The following is a 27,252-nucleotide window of genomic DNA, read 5'->3' as shown; positions in this document are numbered from 1 at the left end:
ATTCCCCTGCCTTGTATCCTATGTGGAATGACTTGGACCCTATGAATTTCAAATTTCCCTGAGGGAAGGAACTGTATACAGTTCTTCCATTTTAGTATGCCCAAAAGTAAGCGAACACAAGGCCTTACATGAGATGGGCAATTAAGAAACACATCAATTGAATAGGTACTTAATTGCTAGATTTCTAAAACAGCTGCAGGATTTTGCTAAAATGGAGCCATGTTATTTATACGTCAGAATAAATTCCATTCCCTCATTCAAAAAGTGAAGCTCAGAAGAAAATTCCAGTGTCCCTTAACATTTTTACAATGTTCTATTCCATAATGAAGCAACGGATTAATAGGTTGTAGCCCACTGTTCTTCTCCTTCCCATTCCACCACCATCCTACCAGTAAGTTAGATAGATAAAGCCAAGAGTTGAATTCCTATTTCTCAGCCAGGTTTTCTAATACTTCTAGGTTCTAGTACTGCTCCTATCTGAAACAGTGAACCAGCATGGTGTTGTGGAAAGAGCACTGGGGATTTAGAGTCAGAGAACTGGGGTTCAAAGTCTAGCTATATGACCCACTACCTCTGTGGCCTTGGACAATTTAATCTTCTGTGTTTATCTGTCAAATGAAGGGGTTTTACTAGATATCTCTAAGGTCTCTTTCAGCTCTAAATCTTATGGTCTCATAGCCTTAAAACATCCAGCAACTGCTTGAATGAATGTTTTTTTTTTCCTGTAAAAAGCATCAGATTCAAACCAAGTCCTTTGGTTACTAAACATATTCAGACAGTCCCCGTAAAACCCCAAACTGTACTGTTGTTACATATAAGAGATCCAAAATAAATAAGGCAACATGGTATAGGTGGCAGAGTAGATTCATAGAATGTGGAATTAACTTCCTACTCTCCCATTCTTTAGCTGTATGGCCTTGAACAAGTTACCTCTTCTGTAAAAGAGCAATAACTACAGGTAGGGGATAGGATGGGATGGGTAAAGAATTTGGGAATCAGAAACCTGGGGTTCAAATCTCTGCTCTCTCCTGGGAGGCGGTTTCATCCTCTGTACTATGGGAAAAGTAAAGTACTTGTACTACCTACCTCACAGGGCAAATGCAAGTAAAGCACTTTATAAAATTTGTTTACAAATATGACTCTTATTAACCATCTGACAGGGCTTAGAGGATTAGAAAAAGCATGTTACACAAAGCATTTTGTAATAACCCCAAGCTAAGCCTGAAGGTCTGCTAAAGCAAAGCTTTGGGCCACATAAAATAAGTGCCACATTGTGAGAGCTAGATCATCCAAATAAAGTGTAATGGGTCCAGTTCTGCTCACTAGAAACTACCAAGAGGGCTCAACTCTAATTTGGAAGTTCTGGGTTCAAATTCCAGCTGCCCCAATTATTAGCCATGACAAGTCATTTCATTTCACAGTATCTGTTTTTTCATTTGTAAAATGTGAGGTATTGGATTAGATGACCTAATACTTCTAAGAGTCTATAATTCTAGGGTTCTAGGATGGTGAGAATAAAAATAGGTTTCATTTTTCAATGGTCAGGAGAATCGTTTTCTTCATACACACCTACTCAAAACCATACAATGGATAAAATACTTACTTGACAAACTTCCTGTAAGCTTTTTATTTTTCATTTACAAAGGGCATAATAATAGCACCTTTCATCTGAAGAGCTGAAGGTGTTTTTACAAATGTCAACATTTTAAAACAATCACACAAAGAACAAGGAGTCTTGCAATCAGTCTCTGATTCAAAGTGCACCATTTTCCGGAAGCTGTCATATGGCAGTCCTACCAATGATGATTCCAGGAAACGAATCCTGTTTCTGTGTTAGAAATCAAATTGGAAAAAAGGCATAGTCCCAAATCCTTTCACAATACAAGCATCCGTTTTAAACAGAAGACAAGGGAAAAAATTGGCCCAGCCTCAAAAAAGGGAGAATTGATGGGGTGGTCAGCATCACCCTAATACAACTTGTAAAGCAGCCAACACTATTTCAGAAACACCACAGTCTACCTCAAATGCCTGGGGTAGATGCCAGTGTAAAACACATAGGAGGCTGACGTCTTCCATCACTTCTAGACATGCAGGTACAGGTGATGATGCAGGCTATATACTACCTATACTGTGGACCCGGGCCCCTTACCACTGCACCCAGTTTAATCCACTTACAGTAGTGGGATTTTCCTGTGAAAAGCATCAAGCAATAAAAGGTTAAAGTACAGAGTAGGGTGACAGCAAAAGGGAGTCGATGGCAATTAGAAGCAGACAGTGCTCACTACAGCCTAGGATATTTTATTAGAAACCAAGTATGTTGAAAAAAGTAAAAAATAAGTCACTCCCATTAATACAGCACAAATGATTTCACATACAACCTACAAAGGGAGTAACAGATCCTCCTGCCTACAAACATATTAAGACTGTCAATTAGCTCCCACACCAAATGACATTTATTGTTCTATATAGTACATAGCCCTTTTTCATGAGATGGAGTCCAAATATTCTTTCTGAAGTTTACAAAAGTCTAATACATTCACTCTTCCTTGCAACTGAGAAAATCTAAACGTTCCTTTTTCTTTGTGTCAAAAAGCTATTACACTTTTTTTGACAAGAAATTAGGCATGTCCACAATTGAGCAATGGATGCAGGATTATCATTAGCATTGCCTTACCAGTGACATACAAGTTCAGTCCCATAAAAGAAATAGTCACATTGGAGGGAGATTTTAAACAATGACATTGAAATAGGAATAGAAGTGTCAGAGGGTAGGGTAGGGTACCAGATATAACTAGTTTTATTGGTACAACTTAAAAGCAGTAGAGGCTGAACAATTCAATACAATTTATAACGGAAAAAAAATACTGTAATAAGGAGGTGTTCAAAACAAACAGGAGTTATTTGCATCATATATCAAAAGATCATCAATTTCCAGTGTTCCACAATTAGTAAAATACACAACTACGGATAGTCCCATAAGACAAAAATACCTTTTTTTCCCCCTGAATTCAACTGGGGTCAGGTCAGTAATACAAAGCTACTGACCTGACATTAGTTCAAGTGTGTGCAGAAAAGTGTCCAAGCCACTTCTTTTTCTGATCATAGCTACATAATCAAAAGCTACACAAAGGAAACGGTTAAGGAAGGGGTAAAGTGGAGGAGAAAGGAAAACGGAATCTCCAATTATTGAAGAAAATTGAAATCCAAAGGGAATTGTGCTCTTCATTTCCCCAAACACAAAACCAAACCAAAAGTGTCCATGAAAAACAATGTGCCAAGGAGAACTTTAGCTACAGTGATATTTTTTATTGCATTTCAGGGTGACCTGGAGGTTATTTACCTAGAGGGGAAAAGTTGATTTTCAAAACTACCTGAACAGATACTAAAGTGCTTTATTAAAATTGGCTGGCTTCACAAGATTCCTGGAATGACAAAAATGAACCACAGTCAAGGAATACCAAGATAGTTCACAAAATGCTCAAAGCCAACATGACTCACACCCACAGTTCTGAGATGGGCTGCTGGAACACTTGTCCTTCTTTAGTAGACAGTTGTATATTAAGAAGTGATCATCACACCACTGTAGGTGTTTAGACTACTCACACAAAGCCTCAAACATGATATCACAGAACTTTAAAGAAAGCTCCAACTTGTCTTCCTCTTAAGCTTCAAGGATTTTTTACATTTCAGATATACAAGAAGCCTTGACTCTTTTCACTTTTCCAGTTGCAACCAAATCAAAACTCTTTCTTAAGGAGAAAGGCAAGTGTTACAGCAAGAGAAACCATGATTTTACTTAATGGTATTCGTGGATGGATTGTAAACTGAGTTAATCTCAATCCACTAACTGGTATCAAAGTAATACATCAGCATTACAAGTATTAAATGTTTCAATACTACCTACAGAAGATAGAACCAAAATATTCATATGGCAGTTATGTTCTTTAGGCACAGTTTAGTGATTTTTTCAAAAATAAATACCATTGAATTTCAATTCAAGTTCTAAACCTGATAACCAAAGAGTTAAGATATTCTTACTTAGGAAAACAAGGTATACCTTTAAGCTAACAATGGAGGTTGTTGTTGAAATTTCTAATACTTAACCTAGCTGGGTTTCATTTAAGATTCTTTTATTAAAAAATACAAGGAAATTTGAAAAAGATTGATACAATTATTTTAACGTACAAAGTCATAAGCTGGAGCAGGATTTGCATTTTGCCTGGAATTTAAAAGAACAACAAAGAGGGCAGCCCTTTCGACCAATTTATTTTATAGCCACTTAAAATATCATCCAACAAAGGACAATGTTTACAGCTGGGACAGGTGTACACAACGCAAAGGCATTTTACAGTCCATCGTGCCCACTGAATAATAACTTTGCTGCTGAAATTTCTTAAAACTTACCAAACTTAAAAAAAAAAAAAAGCTGAACAATACAAGAGGAGGGGAATATTTCGGTGTGATCTGTTCTTTCCAATTTGCTTTTTTAAAAAAGGAAAAATGTCCTGCTTCCCCCCAAACCAGTAATAAGCAAGAACTACATGCAGCAGTATGGATGTTAAGACATTTCTCAAAGTCTTTGCAAATAAGTCCAAGGTGGAGGATGAAATGGGGAGGAAATCAATAGAGAAACATTGCTATAGACACCATAATACACAATAAATTTAGATAATTTAAAATAAAAAAGGGGGGAGGGGAGGCAAGAGGCAGCATTTCAGCAGCAAAGTGCTCAATAAAAAGTATATTGTAGAGGGGTAAATACAAGGAATTTGGGGGAGGGTAGGAAAAGGGATCAGCAGGATGGGCGAAGGCCTCAAAGGAAATACGGCGTAGTTGTTCTAGGAGGAATTACACGTTCTGAATCTGGAACTGCCCGGAATAACTTTGGTTCTCTTGTATTTACATCTTTGAAGACCATGATTGAGGCGATATTTCCACAACGGTAGCAATAATTGGGAGCTGACCATACTGTCACCAGCTTTTCATCAAACATAAATTTATACCCTTCATGTACCAGTTGATGTGCTCTGCAGATGAGTTTTAAGTTGTTGATGTGAACAAACTGCAATATTAAAAAATATATATGCCTTGTAAATATTCAGAGAAATAAAAATGCAATGTGCAGAGAATCAGAACTTTAGACATTTAAATTAGCAAATCCGTATTCAATTCTACATAGAGGTAGGTTTCCCATCAGGAAATCAAGATTCAAAAGTCTTCTCCTTAATTTACAGTAACTCCAGCAGTTGTCAAATATCTTACTTACAAACTGACTTTTGACAAGTCACTTCCCCCCCTGGGCCACAACTTCTTCATACATAAAATGGAAATGATGATACTGGCAATGCCTGACTTAAAGGATAGTTTGAGATAATCAAATGTGATAATGTAATGTAAAGTGATTTGTAAGTCTTAAACCATTGCATAAAAATGTCAGGTATCATGATGATATGAGAAGAGAACATTTCATTCTGTTTACTTGTACATACACCCCACCCCCACCCCCTCCGGCCAATGCTTACTAGCTCAGTGTCTGGCACAGAGTAGGCACTTAATAAATGTTATATGGAAAGAATGCCTGCACTACCACCTACTTCTCAGATCTGTTGTGAGGAAAGCAATGTGTAAGCCTTAAAGTGTTATTAAAAAAAAAAGTCATAATTATTTATTACAAAAAGCCACTGAATGAATAGAAAAGGGCAGAGTGCAATCAATAAGCCACTTCCCCTCTAGAAGAATTGTCTCATCTGTTCAAATGGAATACCAGAACCTACACCTCCAATGCAGCTATGAGGATCTAAAAAGATAATGTCTCTAACACTCTATATAAAGTATATTGCTCCTCCTACCACTCTCCTCAGCTAAACAAAAAGTTAGCTACCCACAGTCACCAATACAAAATCATTACTTCTATGATCAACCAATTAGTAATTGGCCAGGTCAATCTAAAGAAGCACTAGATTTTGGAACCAGCAGGTTCAGCTATCTATACTTTTGATCTTAGATCTAAAAAAGAAAAAAAAGAAGAAAAAAAAGGGGGCAGCTAGGCGGCACAGTAGATAAAGCAGTGGCCCTGACACTTACTAGCTGTGTGACCCTGAGCAAGTCACTTAACCCTCAAGGAAGGAAGGAAAGAAGGGAGGGAGGGAGGGAAGGAGGGAAGAAGGGAAGAAGCGAGGGAGGGAAGGAAGGAAGGAAGGAAGGAAGGAGGGAGGGAGGGAGGGAGGGAGGGAGGGAGGAAGGGAGGAAGGGAGGAAGGGAGGAAGGGAGGAAGGGAGGAAGGGAGGAAGGGAGGGAGGGAGGGAGGGAGGGAGGGAGGGAGGGAGGGAGGGAGGGAGGGAGGGAGGGAGGAAGGAAGGAAGGAAGGAAGGAAGGAAGGAAGGAAGGAAGGAAGGAAGGAAGGAAGGAAGGAAGGAAGGAAGGAAGGAAGGAAGGAAGGAAGGAAGGAAGGAAGGAAGATCTGATAGTCACATTACCCTGATTGCCTCAAACACCTGGGGCCATCTCCAGTCATCTTGATGTATATCTTGCCACTAGACCCAGATGGCTCTGGAGGAGAGAGTGAGGCTGGTGACTTTCCACACCCCTCCCTCACTTAAACCCAATTCAGTTCAAGTCATAACATCACTTCCCAAAGTCATGGTCCTCTTCGAGAATGAAGGAAAAAACAACAACAATAACAGCTACTTATTAGCTCTGTGACTCTGTAAACCACTTGCCCTTTACTGATTTATTTCCTCATCTGTTAAAAGAATCTCTTATGGTCTCTTTCACCTTGATTATTACATAGCTACAGTTCCTTTCAGCTCTAAAAGTCAGTCAGTCAATAAACATTTATTAAGTTCTTACTATGACGTGCCAGGCACTGTGCTAAGTACCAAGGTATAAAGAAAGGTAAAAGACATTCTCTGCTCTTAAGAAACTCACAGTCTGGGGCAGCTAGGTGGCGCAATGGATAGAGCACCGGCCCTGGAGTCAGGAGTATCTGAGTTCAAATCCGGCCTCAGACACTTAACACTTAATAGCTGTGTGACCCTGGGCAAGTCACTTAACCCCAGTTGCCTCACTAAAAAAAAAAAAAAAAGAAAAAGGAAAAAAAGAAACTCACAGTCTAATGGGGGAGAAAACATGCAAATGACTATGTACAAACAAGATATAGACAGAGTAAACTGGAGATAATCAACAGAGGGAACTATGATCCTAAGATCACTTTTAGCTCTAAAATTTTCTAATTCAATTAATCAAGAATGACTTTTACCTCGTTTGTGACCTTTGCTCCAAAAAGCCAACCTGCTCCCCGAGGACTAATTGCCCAAGTATCTACATCTTCAGGATCTGACCACACCAAATCACAAAATGCTCCTTTGTGAGGAATTTCCTGATTCCTTTCAATGGTTCGGATTTGATCCAGTGTTTTGATGTCTGGAGAGAGACCACCATGGACGCATAAAATCTGCTCATCTATTAACTGGTGAAAAATGTGAAAAAAAGGATTAATGTGAAATCGTTTTAAGTAAGATTCAGGATCATAATTAGAAAAAGATTCCAATGTAATCAAGTTAACAACCTTGTAACTTTGATTAAGAGGAGGCCCAAAACCATACCAAGCCAGGATCAATTAAAGGAAATGAAGATGTTTAGCATGAAAAGACTTATGGGGAAATGATTTTTGTTTTGTTTCTTCAAATATCTAAAAGATTGCCATTTAGAAAGAAATAGCAGAGTTAACATGTTTAGCTCCAGGGGACAGAACCAGAAGCAAGGAGTAAAAGTAACATAAAGGCAGACATCAACAAAATATTAAGAACATGCTAAAACAATATTTTAAAAGCTGTCTGATGACATAGTGAGTTCACCATTACTGAAGAAACTGAGAAGCTAAATGACTACTTAGCAAGAACATGAACATGGATTCCCAGGGTCTAAAATTATATCAAGAGAAGTTAGTACAAGAAAAAAATCAAAAACAAAATTCAGAAGATACCAAAGAGAAGCAAGACCAATGGGGAAAAGAAAGGATTGTGGAAAATGCCCTGGTTCTACCCAATTTGGATATTTAAGAGATGTACTCATGAGACATGATCCCTAAGAACAGTCTCAGGAGGGCTAAATCTCTGAAAGGGCTAAAGGTGGTGAAGAAACAGCTAAGGACAATGAAACACACTGTTGCTGTTTTTGCTTTAAGATATAATGAAAAAAAGAGGTAGATCAAAAAAGGGACAAGACCTCCCTCCACTCTCAGTGGCTAAGGTCATGAAAACAAACAATAGCAACAATGCATGTCTGAACACTTATTGTGGTTCTTTTTTCTCTGCGAAGAATGACATCTGGACCTCTAGCACAACTGCTTTGTGACCCTGGGCAAATCTGGGTACCTCTCAGGGCTCCCAGGCAATTAGCAGGTGCCAATCTGCATTTATAGAAGACATTTCCCAGTGAGTATCTAGAAAAATAAATAGTGACCACAAGGAGCCAGCATAGTTTTATCAAAAATGGGTTGTGCCAAACCAACCTCACTTCCTTTACTGGCAGAGTCACTAAACTCAAAGACTAAGGAATGCTGAAGATATAATTGACTTAAATTTTAGCAACACATTTGACAAAGTCTCATGTTTTTCTTACAGAAGATAGAGAGATAGAGGCTAGACAATAGTAGTAACACAGCTTTAGAACTGGTTGCTTAAAAGTGATTAATAGTTCAATGACAACTTGGAGGAAGGTGTCCACTGGAGTACATGAGAAATCTGTTTAGTTCTATGATATTTAATATTTTTACCAACAACTTGGATAAATGTTTTGATAATAACTGCTTATCAAATGTGCAACTGACACAAACCTATTAGAGATTGCTAATATGCTAGATGAAAGGAAAAGAGCATAGGACCATCATTCTAAGATGATGACATTTAATAGGAATTATGTAAAGTCTCACACTTGAGTTAAAAAACAAATTAAAGGTGCATTAAGAGAAGTATATAGGCCAAGCCTGAGGAGATGACAGTCACCTGGTACTCTTCTCTGGTCTTATCTCACCTGGAGTACTGGATTCAGTTCTGGATGATATATTTTACGGAGAATACTAATATGTCATAGTACATAGGAAGACAAGCAAGAGAGAAAGGCCTTGACATCATATTATATGAGGATTATATGAAGGAACTACAAATGTTTAGCACAGGAAAAAAGAAAAAGACCAGGGGAGCAGATTAAGAGCACTCTAACCATCTTCAAGTATCTAAAAGAATGACATTTTTAAAAATTAGATTTGTTCCACTTAGTCCTCAAGGGTACAAGTAGGAACAAGGGGTGGAAATTACAAAAAGGTAAATTTGGGCTTGAAATAAGGAAAAATTTCCTAACAATTAGAGCTATCCAAAAGTGGAATTAGCTGATTAAGGAGACTGTCCTTCTATGAAGATCTTCCAACAAAGATTAGATGACCATTTATCTAATACGGTGTAGAGGAGATTCTTATTCAGGTACTCCTGAAATCTCTTCCCACTGTGAAATGTTATGTAACCAGAGGAAAGAAATTATGAACCAGGAAAGAATGTTCAGATTAAAGAGGCAGCATGAAAAAAGTGCTAGATTTGAAGAAAGACGGCCTTAGGTTCAAATGTGCTTTGCTACTTATTATCTGTGAGCCTAAGCAAATCAAAAACCCACTCTGGTCCTCAATATTCCCATATCTAAAATGAGGAGACTAGATTTGCAGCATGGAAACAACATGATGTCATAAATAAAATGCTGTACTTTGCAGTAAGAAAAGACCCTGAGTTCAAATCTAATCTCTAATACTTGCTAGCCAGGAGACAATGGATGGGCAGTCGACTTTACTCTCTCAGCCTGTTCCCTTATCTGTAAAAAGATCTCTTCTAACACAAAATGTGTGCCACTATGACTAGATGACCTCAAGGTTTCTTCTCTCTATAAATCTATGATCATGTGACTTTTAAAGTCTCTTCAAACTCTATGATCCTCAATAAAATGAAAATTAAGCATTGTGAAGTAACATTTGTGTGACTTAGGAAAGAAAATATAGAAATGTTTTTATAAACTTACAGCTGCTACTGTGAGCATATCAAAGACTTTGGTACAATATCTCCAAGCATTAGCATTCCCATATTTGGTTTGGCACTCATCTGCAAAAGAAATAAGAGTATCAGTATCTTTCCATAAATCAAAGGTTAAATTCTAAAACTAAAAGATAAAAATCAATAATATGCCTCACTCCAGCATTCCATGTTCTAAGGTTCCTTCCAGCTAAAATATTTGGTTCCTTTCAGTTCTACCACTTCATGATTTTAGGTTATTCAAAACGATGCCATAAAGGATTAAAATTTTCAAATGTTAGTCTATTATGTGTGTAGAACAGCTGGGATAACTGAAAAATCTGGAGGCAAAGAAATATGAATCCTCTCACCATGTTTTAATTAATTTTAAGCAAAGAATGTATATAAAAATCACTTATTGCCACCTCTGAACATAAATGTGGCTAAATTCCCAAGAAGTAGTACAGAGAGGCTATTTGAATTGGCAATTAAGATTTTCATTATAATTTCATTTTAACATCTCAGCTCTGGGAAGGTATGGTGTAATGGACAAAGCACTTGTATTTGGAGTCAAAAGGGAAAAGTCAAATGCTAGCTCTGCCATTTACTCTCTGTGTGACCTTGGGCAGATCAGTTTCATCTATAAAATGAGAAGGTTAGACTAGATGATTGCTAAGGCCCATTCCAACAGTAAGATACTACGATCTTAAAGACAGAAAATATCTGGGGATCGACCTACCAAAACACAAAAAAGACTTGTGTAGATTCAATTAAAACGTGCTCCTTAAGGAAATAAAGAACAACTTAAAATAACTGGAGGAATATTCAGTGCTCATAGCTAGCCCAATACAATAAAAATGACAGTACTATGAAAATTAATTTACACTTTTAATGCTACACCAATAAAATTACCAAGGGACACTTTGTAGAACTTGATAAAAATAATAAAATTCATTTGGAAAAACAAAAGATCTAGAATAGCAAGAGAAATGATAAAAAGAAGTAGGGATGAAGGGAGAATAGCACTTCCAGACCTCAAACTATATTACAAAGCAGCAGTCATTAAAGCCATCTGGTATCAGTTTAAAAATAGACAGATCAATGGAACAGACTAGAAAAGGGAAAATCAGAAACAATAGCACTCAATAACCCAATGTTTGATAAAGCAGAAAATAGAAATTAACTAGGAAAAAACTCCGTATTTAATTTTTTTTTAAAAACTGCTGGGAAAACTAGAAAGTAATCTGGCAGAAATTAAGCATAGACAACATTAAGGAATGTTAAGGGGTCATCCTCTGAACTTGTCTTTTGAGTTGCCTATTTTGCGATTGCCTGTTAAAAACCAACACCTTACACATATTCCACAATACGTTCTAAATGGATATGCCACCTTAATATTAAATATCATATTACATAACAATAAGAAGAGAAGCATATCATATACCTCTCACAGTTTTGCATAGGACATATATTCTTAAGCAAACAAGAGATAAAGGCAATAACAAAAAACAAAATAGATAATTTTGATAACATGAAAAGGTTCCACATAGAGGAAAATGAATGCATATCAGATAAGAAGGGAAGTGGCTGAATACAAAAAAATCTTTTTATCAAATTTGATTTGGTATCCAAGATACAATAACTATATGTGTGTGTAAGAGACTAGTAGCTGCTCCCCAATAGATATAAACAAACAGTTCTCAAATGAAGGATAGCAAAGGATTCACAACCACATGAAAAAATGCTTGAAATCACTAGTAATAAGAGAAAAGTAAATCTGAGATTTCACTTCACACTGAAAATTAGCACAGAGAGAGAGAGAGAGAGAGAGAAAGAAAGAAAGAAAGAAAGAAAAGTAGCAGAGTTGATAAAAAATAGCAATACTCAATTTTGGAGGAGTAGTGGAATGAAACTATACTCATATTACTGGTGGAGTCACTGTGAAAGGATACAACCATTTTGGAAATCAATTTGGAATTATGCAAATAAAGGGACTAAAATGTCCATACCCTTCATCCCAGAGAATCCATTACTGAGCTTTATATCCCAAGGAAGCCAATGATGATAAGAAAAAAGTCCTTGTATATTCCAAAATATTTATAGCACCACTTTTTGTAGTAGCAAAGAAATGGAACAAAGTAAATGCCCATTAACTGGGGAATGGCTAAAAAATTGTGGTATGTGAATGTAATGGAATATAACTGTGCTATAAGAAATTATGTATGATGAATAAAGGGAAACAGGGAAAGATCTACAAGAAGTGATACAGAGTGAAAACAAGAAAGCAATATACACAATGACTCCAACAATGTAAATGAAAGAACTAAATACCAAAAAAACAGAAATGAATGTAACAAAATTATAAAGATCTATTAGAACTCTAATGAAGAGATGACACCCCTAATTTACACATTTCCATACTTTTTCAGTGTACTGATGAGTTGTACTGATTTTTTTTCCCCTCTTTAAAAACATTATTTGTTATATGAGATGGGACTCTGGGAGAGGGAAGGCAAGAGACACCTGGGATAACTATGATGAAGTAAAAAATAGAGGACATTAACAAAAACTTATTTAAAAATTAAACAATTTTTAAAAATTTTAAAGTATGACTAGTTCTATATTGGGCTGAGATCTTAGTTAGCCACACTGATATCTTGCAATATTTACAGTTATAAGACCAGGTCTTTCAAAGACTGACTAAGAAATGATGGAATATTTATGTTTAAAAACAGCTTCAACTGCTGGTGGCTGTTGTGCTGGGGGGTCAGGGGTGGGCATTTAACAAGATGATAAATTTTATGCTAACTCATACCCTTCTACTTAAATAAATATGCAAAGCACAACAACAATAAGGTCTCCTTTATAATAGCCATTCTTTGAAGCTACAATGTTCTACAATGGAGAAATGACTGAACTACGGTACAATCAGCATAATGGAATATGGAATATTTTTTGGGGGGTGGGGCAATGAGGGTTAAGTGACTTGCCCAGGATCACACAGCTAGTAAGTGTTAAGTGTCTGAGGCCGGATTTGAACTCAGGTACTCCTAACTCCAGGGCCGGTGCTTTATCCACTGCACCACCTAGCAGCCTCCCAGAATATGAAGTATTTTAAAAGAACTTCTCCCTTTCCACACCTCCCCCATCCCATACACACATACATATATTTCTAAAGCATTACAGCTGGTACATATTCTTATATATTATTGTGAATCATCATTCTCAATCTATGTTATCACATTTTCTTTAAGCCTCAGGATGACAGGCACTAGGTATCATCTAAACTTTGTATTTCCCACAAGGGGACAGGCACAGTGTTCTCTCTCTACAAGTACTTATTAAATACTTGTTGCACTAACTCAAATATAAAGAAATAATAAAGACATATGAAATAATGCTAAGTGAAAAAAGCCTATACATGATCTGCAATTACATAAATGGAAAATAAACACTTAAATATTGGGGAAAGTAAACCAAAAAAATGATGATGGAAAAAGGGACAGAAAGAAAACACTCATAGTTAGTTCTAGAAAGGGCTTTTAAAGGTTATCTAGGACAACCCCACTCTTTAATTTTAGAGATGAAAAAAATGAGTCCCAGAGAGAGAAAATGAATTTCCCAAAGTAACAGAAGTATTAAATGGTAGAACTGGGTTTCCAACCCAGGTCCTCTGATACCAAATCCAATACTATTTGAACTCTGACATACTATCTTATGGATCAAAGGTTTCTTTCAAAGTTAAATTAGTTATATAATTAAGTTCAGTTGATTCTATTACTGCTTAAAGTACATAATGATTTACTTAGAAGAGAGCTAAGTCATTGAAAGACAAAATTCCTCTGAAATCTAGCATCCAAGACTTTTATGTCCAGCTTCTCTGACCCTGGCATCCAGGCACAATCTTCCTTGGAGTCTCAATAGCATGACAGCTTTTCTTCAAGGAACATGAAATTTTTCACTTTCACAAAAATATAGAGAATTCAGTTTTGATTAGTGAGCTATACATCTGAAATGAACAATACTGCCCCAACTCCGGAATATCTCATTAGTTAACATTTATTGAGAAACACTACAACACCCATTTTGAAGGTAATGAAAGCGTTTTTAAAAGGTGGAGTAAAAAGAAAATTGAAAAGTATATACCTTGAAGAGAAAACTACAAAACAAAAAGAGATGGGAGAAAAGTCTTACCATAAAATCCATAAACCTGTGTTATCTGTCTACTCTCGTGATTTCCTCGCAAGAGTGTAATGCGATCAGGCCATTTAGCCTTTAGTGCAAGAAGGTAAGTGAAGGTCTCCAAACTGTAGTAACCTCTGTCTACAAAATCGCCCTGCAAATTAAAAGCACACAGGTATTAGCAACATAGTAATCTGGATGGTCCTACCATCCACTAAGGTTTTCCTTCAACAGACCTCCCTGTGCCAAGTTGTCCTGCATTTCTAAAAGCTACATTAGCAAAGCAAATGATCTGGAAAGGCTTCAGATGACAAAACAGCAGGTCTGTCTTCCAAGGATCAATAAAAACATAGTTAAACTAGTTACCTAGCAAGCAAGCATTATTTTTGACTATAGAAACTCATCAAACTGTCTCCTAAGACATGAAGGGGTCACAAGTGTGTTGGAAAAGAATGTCAACAACAATGACCCTGGGGCTTCTTGAAGAACTTGTCTCCCTTCACTGGAGAAGTGGGGCAATACAAACATGGAGTACTGCATAAACAGATAATATCAGACTCAGTTGATGTGTTGGTTGCTTTGCTCAACTATTTTCTTTTTTGTTATAAGGAATGATACAGTGGATAGAAAGGGGAGAAATATATTCAGAAATGAAAAGAGAACTTTTTTTAATGAAGGAAGACAAATATATACACTTAGAATGATTTTGAAACCTACTTTCTCAGTCTCCTGAACTTCACAACTTTTAAGGTATCATATGCTTGGCATTTTTGCTCTATTTAACAATCCCCTTAAGTCTGCTTAGACCAACATTAAATTACTGAGTACTGTAACGATTGGAATGATGCCACCTGCTGGAGACTTACTGTAGAAAAGCTCCGCCATGAGGTGAAGGTCTCTGAGGGCAAGACCATGCGTCTTTTCTTTGGCGTCAGGAAGTGACGTTTGCTTGTGGGAGGAAGAAGGGGGAGCCTGGCGCTGTGAGTCGCGCTCTTTCCTGTGGACTCTGGAGGAGAAGGGAGCTACAAATGCGCTCTCCCTTTAATAGATAGAGGAATCTAGGCCTTTCTCTCTCTCTTTACAAAATTCTTATTCTCCTTAATAAATGCTTAAAAGTCTAACTCTTGCTAAAGCTTATAATTTATTGGCGACCACTCATAAGGTATTTTAGACAGTATAGCCCAAATTTTAGCCTTAACAGTACATATACCAACTAAAAGGGAGGTATTCTAAAAATCTGCAAGATTAGAAGAAGCCTGTCATGGGAAAAATCACAAACATAAAAGTTCATTTCAAATGACAATCAGGAAGAAAAATGACAGGACACAAGACCCTAACTGGCTTTGTGACTTTAAACAAGTCACTTCATTTCTTAAGTCTTAGTTCCTCATCTATATAAGGAGACAAGATCTATATAAGGAAATCATTTAGTTGGAAAATTCTAGGTCTCTGAAAACAGTAAATGTACCCTACTAATAACTTGGCATCAGAAATATTATTAGAATCACAAAGAGATAATAAGTAAATTGTCACCTTAAGGGAAACAACACTAAAACAAAAAATGCTTTCTGGATAATATTTTTGTGGACCTGTACTATTAAAAAGTAAAAATGGAAACTCAAAAAACCGTGAATTCAAAGGCACATCAAAGGGAATCTAGTCCAAAGCCAGCTGAAAAAGGAGGAATTCCCTCCTCAACCTTCCTAACAATGGTCATCCTGCCACTTGTTTGAAGAATTGCAGTGATAGAGAACTCTCTAACTGCTCAGATTTTTCCTAACAGGGAAGCAAACTATAGTTCCCTATAGTTTCTGACCAGCGATCATCACTCTGGTCCCCTAGGATCAAACAAAACAAGCTTAATCCTCCAAGGAGTAAGTACTTCCCATATGTAGTTAATCACAGAAATGACTAATATACCAATTTACACTAACATTCAGCTAACCACATCACCAGGATTTACGTACCATAAATATGTAGTTTGTATCTGGAACTTGACCTCCAGTTCTGAAGAGTTCACAAAGGTCATAGAACTAGAAAAGAAAAATAAGATAACCCTATCACGTATTCCTGTTAATAAGCAATTATAAAACCAGTAATTAAAATACATAAATTACAAAAGCAATTCACAACATTTACAATTGAAAAATCTTTGAGATGTCCAATCTAATTCCCACATTTTACAAAAGAAGAACTTAAGGTCCAGTCAAGAGAAGCAGATTGTACAGAGTCCTGTGGATAATAAGGAAAAGAGCTAGGATTCTAAACACACAGGTCTTCTGACTAAGGAAAGCCTAAGAATTTACACACACAATATTAAAAATGGAGTACAGAGGGGCAGCTAGGTGGCGCAGTGGATAAAGCACCAGCCCTGGAGTCAGGAGGACCTGAGTTCAAATCCAGCCTCAGACACTTAACACTTACTAGCTGTGTGACCCTGGGCAAGTCACTTAACCCCAATTGCCTCACTTTAGAAAAAAAATGGAGTACAGAGAAAATGAAGGCAGCAATGAGGTCCTAAAAACCTAAACTCAGAAAAAAAAAAACCATTACTACTGAATGACTTACAGGTCACCTATGACTACTAACAGTTAATATTATAATTATTACTAGATCTTTAAAAGGGTGGATGGAACCTTAAAGCATCCAAGATTCTATCCTCTACAAAATCCCATAGCCTATAATGGAATTCAAATAGCAATTAATAAGCCAACAAGCCAACAAGTATTTATTAGGTAACCATTATGGAACAGGCACTGTACTAGGTGCATGGGATACAAAAGCAGAATGTATCAGTCTCTGCTCTCAAGGAGTTAACATTTTTAGGAGGAAAAGAAAACATAAATAAATGCAAAGTACATAAGAGGTTTTAAAAAAAAGTTATGGGAATGGCCACTACTTGCTAGAGGATCAAGAAAGGTTTCATGTGTAAGGTTGCATTTGAGCTGAGCTTTGAAGAGAGGGAAAGCATTCTATGAGTTGGAGGTGAGGGGAAAGGTGTAATCTATATGGGGGGTGTGGGGGGGAGAACAGAATAAAAACAGGAGATAAAATATCACATACTAGAAAAACCAAGTGAGTCAGTTGGGTTAGAACACAGTGTGTGGAGAGGAATAATATGTAATAAGCCTGCAAAAGAAGTAGGTTAAAGCCAGACTGTGAAGTGTTTAAACTGTCAAACAAAGGCATTTATATTTTAACAAAGAGGCAGAAAAGGCAAAAAGGTTTTTGAGCTGTGCAGTGGCATGATAAGACTTATGTTTTAGGAAAATCATTCTGGCAGCTGTGTAGAGAAGGATGGATTGAAATGGGAAACATATGATGCAGGGAGATGAGGACACTACTAGAATACAGGAGAAACTTAATGAGGCCCTGAAATAGGGTGGCAGGCATGTAAGTAGAGGGAAGTTGTAGCAATAGAATCAACAAAAGATGATTAAATGACTGGACCTGAAAGGAAAAAAAGAATGAAGAGTCTATAATAACTCCAAGACAACAAACCAGGGTGACTGGAAAGATGGCTGTGCCCCCAACAGAAATAGGTATAGCATTAAGTGGTGTAGGTTTTGGAGAGAAAGATGAAGAATTCTATTTCAGACATGTTGCGTTTCAGGTGTCGATGGAACATAAGATTCAAAATATTTAACAGGAAGTTGGTGACATAGAATGCAAGACCAGAGCTCAGGTTAAAGACTTTTATGAGAGTTAAACTAGGGGCAGCTAGGTGGCACAGTGGATAAAGCACTGGCCCTGGATTCAGGAAGACCTGAGTTCAAATCCCACCTCAGACACTTGACACTTACTAGCTGTGTGACCCTGGGCAAGTCACTTAACCCCCATTGCCCCGCATAAACAAAACAAAACAAAAAACCAAACTAAAAAAAGAGAGTTAAACTCGTTCAAAATTTATTAAAAGCCTGATACAGGCTACTCAGATAAAATCATCTCATGGATTTATTCAAGAAACACCATCTTCAGCATGTAAAAGGTCAATTATCAACTCAGCTCAAACTAACACTCTGACTCCTAAAACCTTGCAGAAATAAGAAGTAGGCTATGACTTATACTTCTCTGTATCCCCATATAACCTGACACATACACACTAGTAGCACTGACTCAATAAACAATTATTGGCAGACTTAATGATGATATCTCTATGGGTCTCTCTACAAAATGGTGTTAAGACTAGATCACAGAAGTGTATAATGTTAGGGCTGGAGGAGATCTTCAAAATCATTAGATCAATCCATGCATTTGACAGATGAGGAAAACTAGGAAAAGTGCTATGTACAAGGTCACATATATAAGACAATGGCAGAGTGGATAAAGCACTGGCCCTGGATTCAGGAGGACCTTAGTTCACAACCGACTTCAGACACTTGACACTAACTAGCTGTGTGACCCTGGGCAAGTCACTTAACCCTCACTGCCCTGCCCCCCCCCCAAAAAAGGAATAAGACAATGGCAGCCATTATAAAACAATGGTACTCGTTTATAGTCCCTGCTACTGAAGAAAAGGAGGCTAGTTGATGGTTTGAGTTCAGGACTAAAGTGAAACAGATGTACACACTAAATCTGGCACTAATATAGTGAGCCAATGAAAAGGGTCTGGAGGGTGACCAGCCTGTCCAAGGAGGGATGAGCCAGCCCTCAAATCGAGCAGGTCAAAGCTTCTCTGTCAATGAGCCATAGGGTTGGGACTGTGAATGACTGTTGCACTTCCAGTTTGAGTGAGACAGAGAGACCCAGTTGCATCCCTCTCCCAAAAAAAGTTAATAGCAAAGCTGAAACTCAAAACCAAGTTTCCTAAATCCCAGTGAGGAGCTCCGTATACTGTACAGTTGATCTCAATGATCTGTTCCAGCTAGAATGTTGTATTATTCCAGTTCAGCAGATAAATGAGGAAACCGAAGATTTCTAAATCTAATCCTCCATGTTAGGCACTGTAAACCAAAACTTTTTGTTTAGGACAGTTCTTCCACATTTATTCTCACTGACAAAACTATAGGGTTTTCAAAGGTTTCAGTAATTAATAAGGGAAGACAATCCTTAAAACGAAATCTCAAGTTAATAAAGGGCAATTAAGATGACTTTATACTATAGTTCTTTTTTCCAAATTTATTTTATTATTTTCCAGTTACATATTACATATAAGGATAGTTTTCAACATTTGTTTACATGGGATTTTTAGTTCCAAATTTTTCTTTTCTCTCCCCCTCCCTTTCCTCCCTCCTCCCCAAGACGGAAAACAGTCTGATATAGGTTATATATGTACAGTCATATCAAACATATTTCTACATTAGTCATCTTGTGAAAGAAGAATAAGAGTACAAAGGAAAAACCTCAAACAAGAAGAAAAAAAAACACTCCAAAAGTAGAAACAGTATGATTCAATCTGCATTCATAATTCACAGTTTTTTGTTTAGGATGTTGAGAATATATTCTATCATGAGTTCTTTGAAACTGTTTTGGATTGTTGCACTGCTGAGAAAGAGCCAAATCTATCCCCATTGTTCATCACACAACGTTACTGTTACTGTATACAGTGTTCTCCTGGTTCTGCTCCTCTCAGTCAGCATCAGTTCATGTAAGTCCTTTCAGGTTTCTCTCAACTCTTCCTGCTCATTGTTTCTTACAGCCCAATAGTATTCCATTACATTCAAATACCACAATTTGTTTAGCCATTCCCCTATTGATGGGCATTCCCCTCAATTTCCAATTCTTTGCCACTACAAAGAAAGCAGCTATAAATATTTTTGTACATGTGGGTCCTTTTCCCTTTTCTATGGTCTCTTTGGGATACAGACCTAGCAGTGGTACCACTGGGTCAAAGGCTATGAACAGTCCTATAGTCCTTTGGGCATAGTTCCAAATTGCTCTCCAGAATGGTTGGATCACTTCACAGCTCCACCAACAATGCATTAGTGTTCCAATTTTTCCACAGCTTCTCCAACATTTATTATTTTCCTTTTTCTGTCATATTAGCCAATCTGACAGGTGTGAGGCAGAGTTGTTTTAATTCTCATTTCTCTAATCAATAGTGATTTAGAACATTTTTTCATATGGCAATAGATAGAGCTTTGATTTCTTCATCAGAAAACTGCCTGTTCATATCCTTTGACCATTTCTCAATTGGGGAATGACTTGGATTCTTATAAATTTGATTTAGTTCCTGATATATTTTATATATATACATTTTTTTTTTTTGCGGGGCAATGGGGATTAAGTGACTTGCCCAGGGTCACACAGCTAGTAAGTGTCAAGTGTCTGAGGCCGGATTTGAACTCAGGTACTCCTGAATCCAGGGCCGGTGCTCTATCCACTGTGCTACCTAGCTGCCCCCCCACCCCGATATATTTTAGAAATGAGGCCTTCATCAGAAATGCTGGCTGTAAAAATTGTTTCCCAGTTTTCTGTCTCCCTTCTAATTTTGGCTGTATTGCTTCTTTTTGTACAAAAGCTTTTTAATTTAATATAATCAAAGTCTTCCATCTTGCTTTTCATAATATTCTCTATCTCTTGTTTGAACATAAATTGTTTTCCTCTCCATAGATCTGAGAGGTAAACTATAGTTCTTTTGAAGGTGTGATATAGTGAAAAGAGCTTTAGACTAGGATTCAGAAGACCCAGGTTTCAATGACTCTTTCTTGTTAGAGCTGAGCCTTACTTACCCCACCTGTAAAATAATAATAATGGCACTATCTCATAGGATTAATATAGAGAAAAAAGGTTCATGAACCATTACACGATAAAAATGTGAATTATGGTAATAATCACTACATTTGTGACTCACTGTTTCCTCATCTACAAAACAAAGTGATTAAACTAGACAATTTCTAAAGTGCATTACTGCTCTAAGTCCTATGATTTCTCCTTAAGGGATAGTGATTTTTCTTTCTAGTCATTTTCAAATTCTAAATTTCAATATCCCAAAGGGATGAACCCTCTTACTACATATTTACTCACCATAACATTGACTCAGGAAATCACAGTAATCGAGGCAACCTAGACAACCAGAAACTGATATATGTCATAATTTGCAGAACAAGTAGAAACACACACGGACAGTACAAAAGCTAAACACCTGCTCATGGGGTTTTTACCTGTCCGTGTATGTCTCCACAAACTGTGACCGGTGTAGACACTGGCTGAACATTTGACTCTTCCAACAGGAGGTCACAAACGTAGTCACATAATCGCTAGGAGAAAGAAGAAAGCTTGAGAATATTAGTACAATGTTCACAAAAAATGAACAGGTATCATTAATTACATTTTTTACATAAATTAACTTGCAATTGTTGTGGATTAATCTGTCAAATTTATGCTGGTCATGCTGTTTTCACTTACAAAAATATTATTAGTAATTACTTAAAAAACAAAAACCCCACTCATTATTCCAATAGCGTTTCTTTTCAATGGGAGGGAACAATTCATAAAGACCTGATAAATAAAACTAAAAATGAAACAAAAACTTAGAACTCAAACGGACATTAGAGGTTACCTGGCTTGACCCCAACTAAAATCCCTTCTATAACATTCCCTATAAGCAATCACCAAGACCCTGGTAAAAGATCGCCAGTTACAGATTTTATTACCCTCTAAAATCAGCCTCTTCCATTACTGGACAGTTTTAGCTGTTAGATACTTTTTTCCCTCCCAAAGAGGGAAAACATGCTTCTTTATAACTTCCACCCATTTCTCTATTTATGCCCTCTAAAGTCAATCGGTACAAGAATAATTCTTCTTCCATGCGATAGCCCTTCATAAAACTGAAGATAGTAATCATGACACCCTTGAGCAATAATAATGTTATTCCCCTTAAGCCTTCTCTTCTTCAGGCTAAATGATCCCAGTCCCTTTAAAAAAAAAAGGAACCCAGAAAGCTGACAAATACAGCAGAAAGACTACTGGCTGTGCAGTCTGAAGATATTTGTTCAAATCCTGCCTCTAAAACTATGTGACCTTGCGCAAGTCATCTAAGTTCTCTGGGTCTCGGTTTCCTGGATTATATCACCTCTCAGGCCCCTTCCAACTCTAGATCTACAATCCCACAAATGACATTTAAGAAATCATCATAGCTTAAACTAAATTAAACAAATACTTATTAAGCATCTATGTACAACAGTCTCCTAATGATATTATATGGCTATGAATGATGGTGCAGCATGATTTCCAAAGAATCAATTTTGATTGCAATTTTGCAAGTGACTCAAAAAAGAAAGAAGAAACCTGGTAGGCACAAGCAGGATGCAGCATATTACCAATGATGACTTGCATAAAGGAAGTAGCATAAAAGATAGCTAGCATCTGGATGACTGAAAAGAAGGTAAGCTGGCTGCTCATGTAGCAAGAAGGCAAAACAACTGTCAAATGCTACTTTGGTACTCATGAAATGGTGAAAGACTCAGGAGGAAAGCTCTTGGGGCTATCCCCAACAAGAAAAGCACTTCAGACTCTCCTCAGCCCCATGATTTACCACCTGACCACTTCTCCAGCTCTACCCACTCTGCCTCCAAATAATAAGTTCCTCTCTAGTACCTTTAGTTGGGGAAGCACCTAGGCCTGCCACAATCCCTTCAACGGTAGACTGAGCTGAAAGCCAGACTTTTGGACTAATTTTTCCACTTTCCCTTCCAGCAACCTTTCAGTCCCCTTTCTGGTCTTCTCAATTTAGACCGTAAGACATTTGAGGGTAAGGGCTATCATTCTTTGTGGTTGAAATTTGTATTCCATGCGCTTAGGAGAATACATAGTAACCTGATTCATAAATGCTTTATCTATCTAATAAGAAAGTAACCAATGAGCTGCAAAATGTATGACTAAGACTACCCATATTCTTGGGTTCTTTTTCTCATAGAAGTGAAGTATTTGCCCATCAAGCACTCTACCAGGCACTCACTGCACATTAAAAAACAAAATATCGGGGCAGCTAGGTGGCGCAGAGGATAGAGCACCGGCCCTGGAGTCAGGAGTGCCTGAGTTCAAATCTGGCCTCAGACATTCAACACTTACTAGTTGTGTGACCCTGGACAAGTCACTTAACCCCAATTGCCTCACTAAAAATTAAAAAAAATTAAAATAAAAAAAAAACAAAAACAAAATATACTCAGGTTGCTTACACTCTGCTGAGGGATTATTATAAATAGAGTCAGGGACGGAACCTGTGATTTCAGTGGTACAAGGAAATTCCAGATGAGGAAACACCTTTTACCAGTACTAGTCAGTACTACTCTGCAACTTAAGAGTATTAGAGAGTGGACTGGCACTGAGAGGTTAGGTGTCTCCCCAAGGGTCATGGTGCCAATATGTGTCACAACTTGAATTCAGAGCTTCTTGGCTCCAAGAAGAACTCTATCCACTATACCAATGTTGTTTGCAATGCTATTTGTTCTTTCAATAACAAAAATGCTGCGAATCCTCAAGGAAATTTAATATTACTATTTTAGACTTATTAAAGTGTTTACAATAACTATAATTAACTTTTGCCCAAAAAGTTAAAATGTATACCATACAATATATGAAACTTCGTTATGCCTATAATTATGACAATTCTAATTATAAAATAATTACAAATATTTTATATGGGGCATTCTGTAAGAATTAAAAGCAATCGCAGGCAGCTAGGTGGCACAGTGGATAGAGCACTGGCCCTGGAGTCAGGAGGACCTGAGTTCAAATCCGGCCTCAGACACTTAACACTTACTAGCTGCATGACCCTGGGCAAGTCACTTAACCCCAATTGCCTCACTTAAAAAAAAAAAAAAAGAATCAAAAGCAATCCAGCAAAACTTCATATGTTTACCAATACTATTAATGTACAAGTCTGTACATTAAATTTATTTTACAAATGTGTTAAATATAAATAAGATTTTTAATGAAATGAGTTACAACTTGGAAAATATTTGAAATTATAATCATATATATATATTTAATTTCTTAGGCTTTTTTATTTGAACAAAGGTTTGTAATATCTAGCTCAACACCAGACAAATATAATCTTAAATCTAGTTTTGCATCAAGTTTATTTCCCTATTTTGACTTAGAAGAACAAAGCAAAAATTCTTGCTCACACAAATACGTGGCTGAAATAGAATGATCATTTTACAAGCTCTTTTGCTAAAAGATGGAAATTCTTTTTTCCATTTAGCTACATAAGTAATCAATTAAAATGAAAACTTGGTTAAAAAATATTTGCTTGTAAAAAAAAAATTTTGCTTTTCTATTTACTAATGACAAGCATTGTATTAAATGACAGGCATACTTAAAAAACAGATGCACATATTGCATAGTTTTTAACAATGTTTATACAGGGTGTCCCAAAATCCTAGTGGAGTTTTAAGCTATTAAAACTTAAAACTTTAGGGGGCAGCTAGGTGGCACAGTAAATAGAGCAGCGACCCTGAAGTCAGGAGTACCCGAGTTCAAATCCAGCCTCAGACATTTGACACTTAGTAGCTGTGTGACCCCAGGCAAGTCACTTAACCCCCATTGCCCCACAAAACAAAACAAAAAAAAAAAACCCTTAAAACTTTGGGGACAGTGTATATAAACTAACCTTTGTGAGCAAAGAATCTCTTTAGACATGACTTTCTTCTCTTCTACCACTGGCATACCAGCTTTATTGTTTAATCCATTAGTCATACCCAATGCTTCATGACCCCATTTAGGGTTTTCTTTTCTTTCTTTTTTTTTTTTTTGTGGGGCAGTGAGGGTTAAATGACTTGCCCAGGGTAACACAGCTAGTAAGTGTCAAGTGTCTGAGGTCGGATTTCAACTCAGGTCCTCCTGAATCCAGGGTCAGTGCTTTATCCTCTGCGCCACCTAGCTGCCCCCCCATTTAGGGTTTTCTTGGCAGGAGAAAATAAAAGGGAAGGGGCAGCTAGGTGGCGCAGTGGATAAAGCACCGGCCCTGGATTCAGGAGGACCTGAGTTCAAATCCAGCCTCAGACACTTAACACTTACTAGCTGTGTAACCCTGTCCAAGTCACTTAACCCCAATTGCCTCACCAAAAAAAAAAAAGGAGCAAGGAAGGAATTAGATAAAGTACTTTAGGAAAATTCAAGGAGAAAGGGACCACTAACAACAGGAAGAGAGAGGGAAAGCTACAAAGAAGAACTAGCACCTGGCTTGAACTCTGAATGATATTTCAAATTCCCTCACTATCCTAGCCCCCTTACCATCAGTGCCCTTCCAAAAATGAGAAGCAAAAGCAGGACATAACAGTACAGATTCTAAAGGACTATGGATTTGTTTAAAAGTAAATGGATTTTGGTGGAGAACTTATTTGTAGTCCTCTGCCTCTGTATGAGTGTTAAATTATTTCTATACCTAGAGATCCAGGAAGATCAAAATGTCTATTATGCTACCTAAAAACTGAATAGCTCTTTACAAAAAGAGAGCTATCAATCCTTCTAAAAAGAAGATGAGCTACAGGGGACTCAGTCGTTAAAAAGGGAAAAGGAAGAAAAAAGAAAAACATATGGAAGGAATAGAATAGTATCTAGTGCTAATGTCGGCCAAATCTATACTGAGTTTTTGGTGAATCTGTTTTATTATTTGTATTTTTAACCTGTACTTGACCTTACTTCAAGGTAATTTCCTAAGTATAGTAGGCCTCCACCAGTCACGGACGACCATGGATCAGCACCTTGAAGAGCCACAGGCCACAGTGTGGCTGTGCAGTCCGATACAGGAGCCGCAGCTCCTGAGTGACTTATAACCAATAACTGCCGCATCCCATGTTGTATCTACCCCATGAGGAATAGCTGGAGTGTCCTCTCCAGGGCGCTGGCCTGGGTGGATCAATATGGAAAACAAGCTGTTGCCCATGCAGCAGGTTTTCCCTCTCCGCGACATTGGTGGATCCAAAGGAGGCAGAGCCAATACAGTTTGGCACCAGTGCCGCCGCAGGACTTGCCAGAGGGATATGATATCCAACATCCAACTGCCTAAGGGACTCATAAGTATAATTCATAAGTATAGTTTCTCTAATTTCATAAGTACAATTACTTTATTCCTACTTTCCTGTGCATTCTACAGTCTTCATGAGTCATTATGGCCTAAAAATATTCCTCACCTAATCACTGATACCTGGTCATAAGCTTCCTAAATTTTGACAGGCTGGTCCTAAGGAGAGAGAAACCTATAATGGAAGCCTTTTCAACTTTGTAGGATGTTCCAGAACTTCAATGACATAGCCTTCAAGAATTAAGGATAATGTCTATGCAAAATGAAGCATTGCAAGAGGACTTAAAGGAGGAGCTGTTAACCTTTTTTTTTAACGTCATGACAGAATGATAAAGCCCATGGACTCCCATCTCAAAAGGAGTTTCTCTAACTATGTAAAAAGTACTATAATAGCCTAGATTTATATAGTATTTCTCTCCTTCGAAAACTCAAATTGGGGCAGCTAGGTGGCACAGTGGATAAAGCAATGGCCCTGAATTTAGGAGGACCTGAGTTCAAATCCAGCCTCAGACACTTGACACTTACTAGCTGTGTGACCCTGGGCAAGTCACTTAACCCTCATTGCCCTGCAAAACACAAACAAAAAAAACCCTCAAATCAAAAATCTTTATAAAAGAGATTAATTATTATGGTCTTTATTTGATGTGATCCTAGAAATGCTAGTGATAGCAATAAGACAAGAGAAATAAATTAAAGTCATAAAGATAAACAGAAATGGAACAAAATAATTCCTATTTGCTTATGATTTTATGTAGATTTTACTTAGAAAAATCTTTTTATTTAGAAAATCCTAGAGAATCATCAAAAATACTAATTGAAATGATGATTTTGTAATGAGCAGGAGGAGTTCAGAGAAACCTGGAAGGACTTGCATGAACTTATGAGGAGTGAGATGAGCAGAACCAGAACAACATTATACATAGTATCATCAACATTATAAGTTGATCAACTGTGATAGGCTAGATTCTTCTCACCAATCCAATGGTACAAGAAAGTTCCAAAGGACTCATGATGGAAAAGGCTCTCCAAATCCAGGGGGGAAAAAAAAAA

The 27,252-nt window shown here is 37.3% G+C and overlaps 1 protein-coding gene across 1 annotated transcript in view; it reads right to left on the bottom strand.

The window, feature by feature from the left end:
• Window positions 1-4,249: 4,249 nt before the first annotated feature.
• The window catches only part of PPP6C (protein phosphatase 6 catalytic subunit), a 40,318-nt gene continuing 17,315 nt past the window's right edge, over window positions 4,250-27,252 (bottom strand). Inside the window, exons 3-8 of the mRNA XM_043986032.1 lie at window positions 21,338-21,433; window positions 16,202-16,267; window positions 14,247-14,388; window positions 10,063-10,142; window positions 7,259-7,468; window positions 4,250-5,062 (exon numbers count right to left, since the gene is read on the bottom strand). Coding sequence (XP_043841967.1) covers window positions 4,814-5,062; window positions 7,259-7,468; window positions 10,063-10,142; window positions 14,247-14,388; window positions 16,202-16,267; window positions 21,338-21,433 — 843 coding nt within the window. The 3' untranslated portion in view covers window positions 4,250-4,813. The remainder of the gene's footprint in view (window positions 5,063-7,258; window positions 7,469-10,062; window positions 10,143-14,246; window positions 14,389-16,201; window positions 16,268-21,337; window positions 21,434-27,252) is intronic.

This window comes from Dromiciops gliroides, chromosome 2, assembly GCF_019393635.1.
Source record: "Dromiciops gliroides isolate mDroGli1 chromosome 2, mDroGli1.pri, whole genome shotgun sequence".
Taxonomy (NCBI): domain Eukaryota; kingdom Metazoa; phylum Chordata; class Mammalia; order Microbiotheria; family Microbiotheriidae; genus Dromiciops; species Dromiciops gliroides.
Note: the sequence above shows the minus strand (reverse complement) of the source record. Positions and strands in the feature narration are given on the sequence as shown.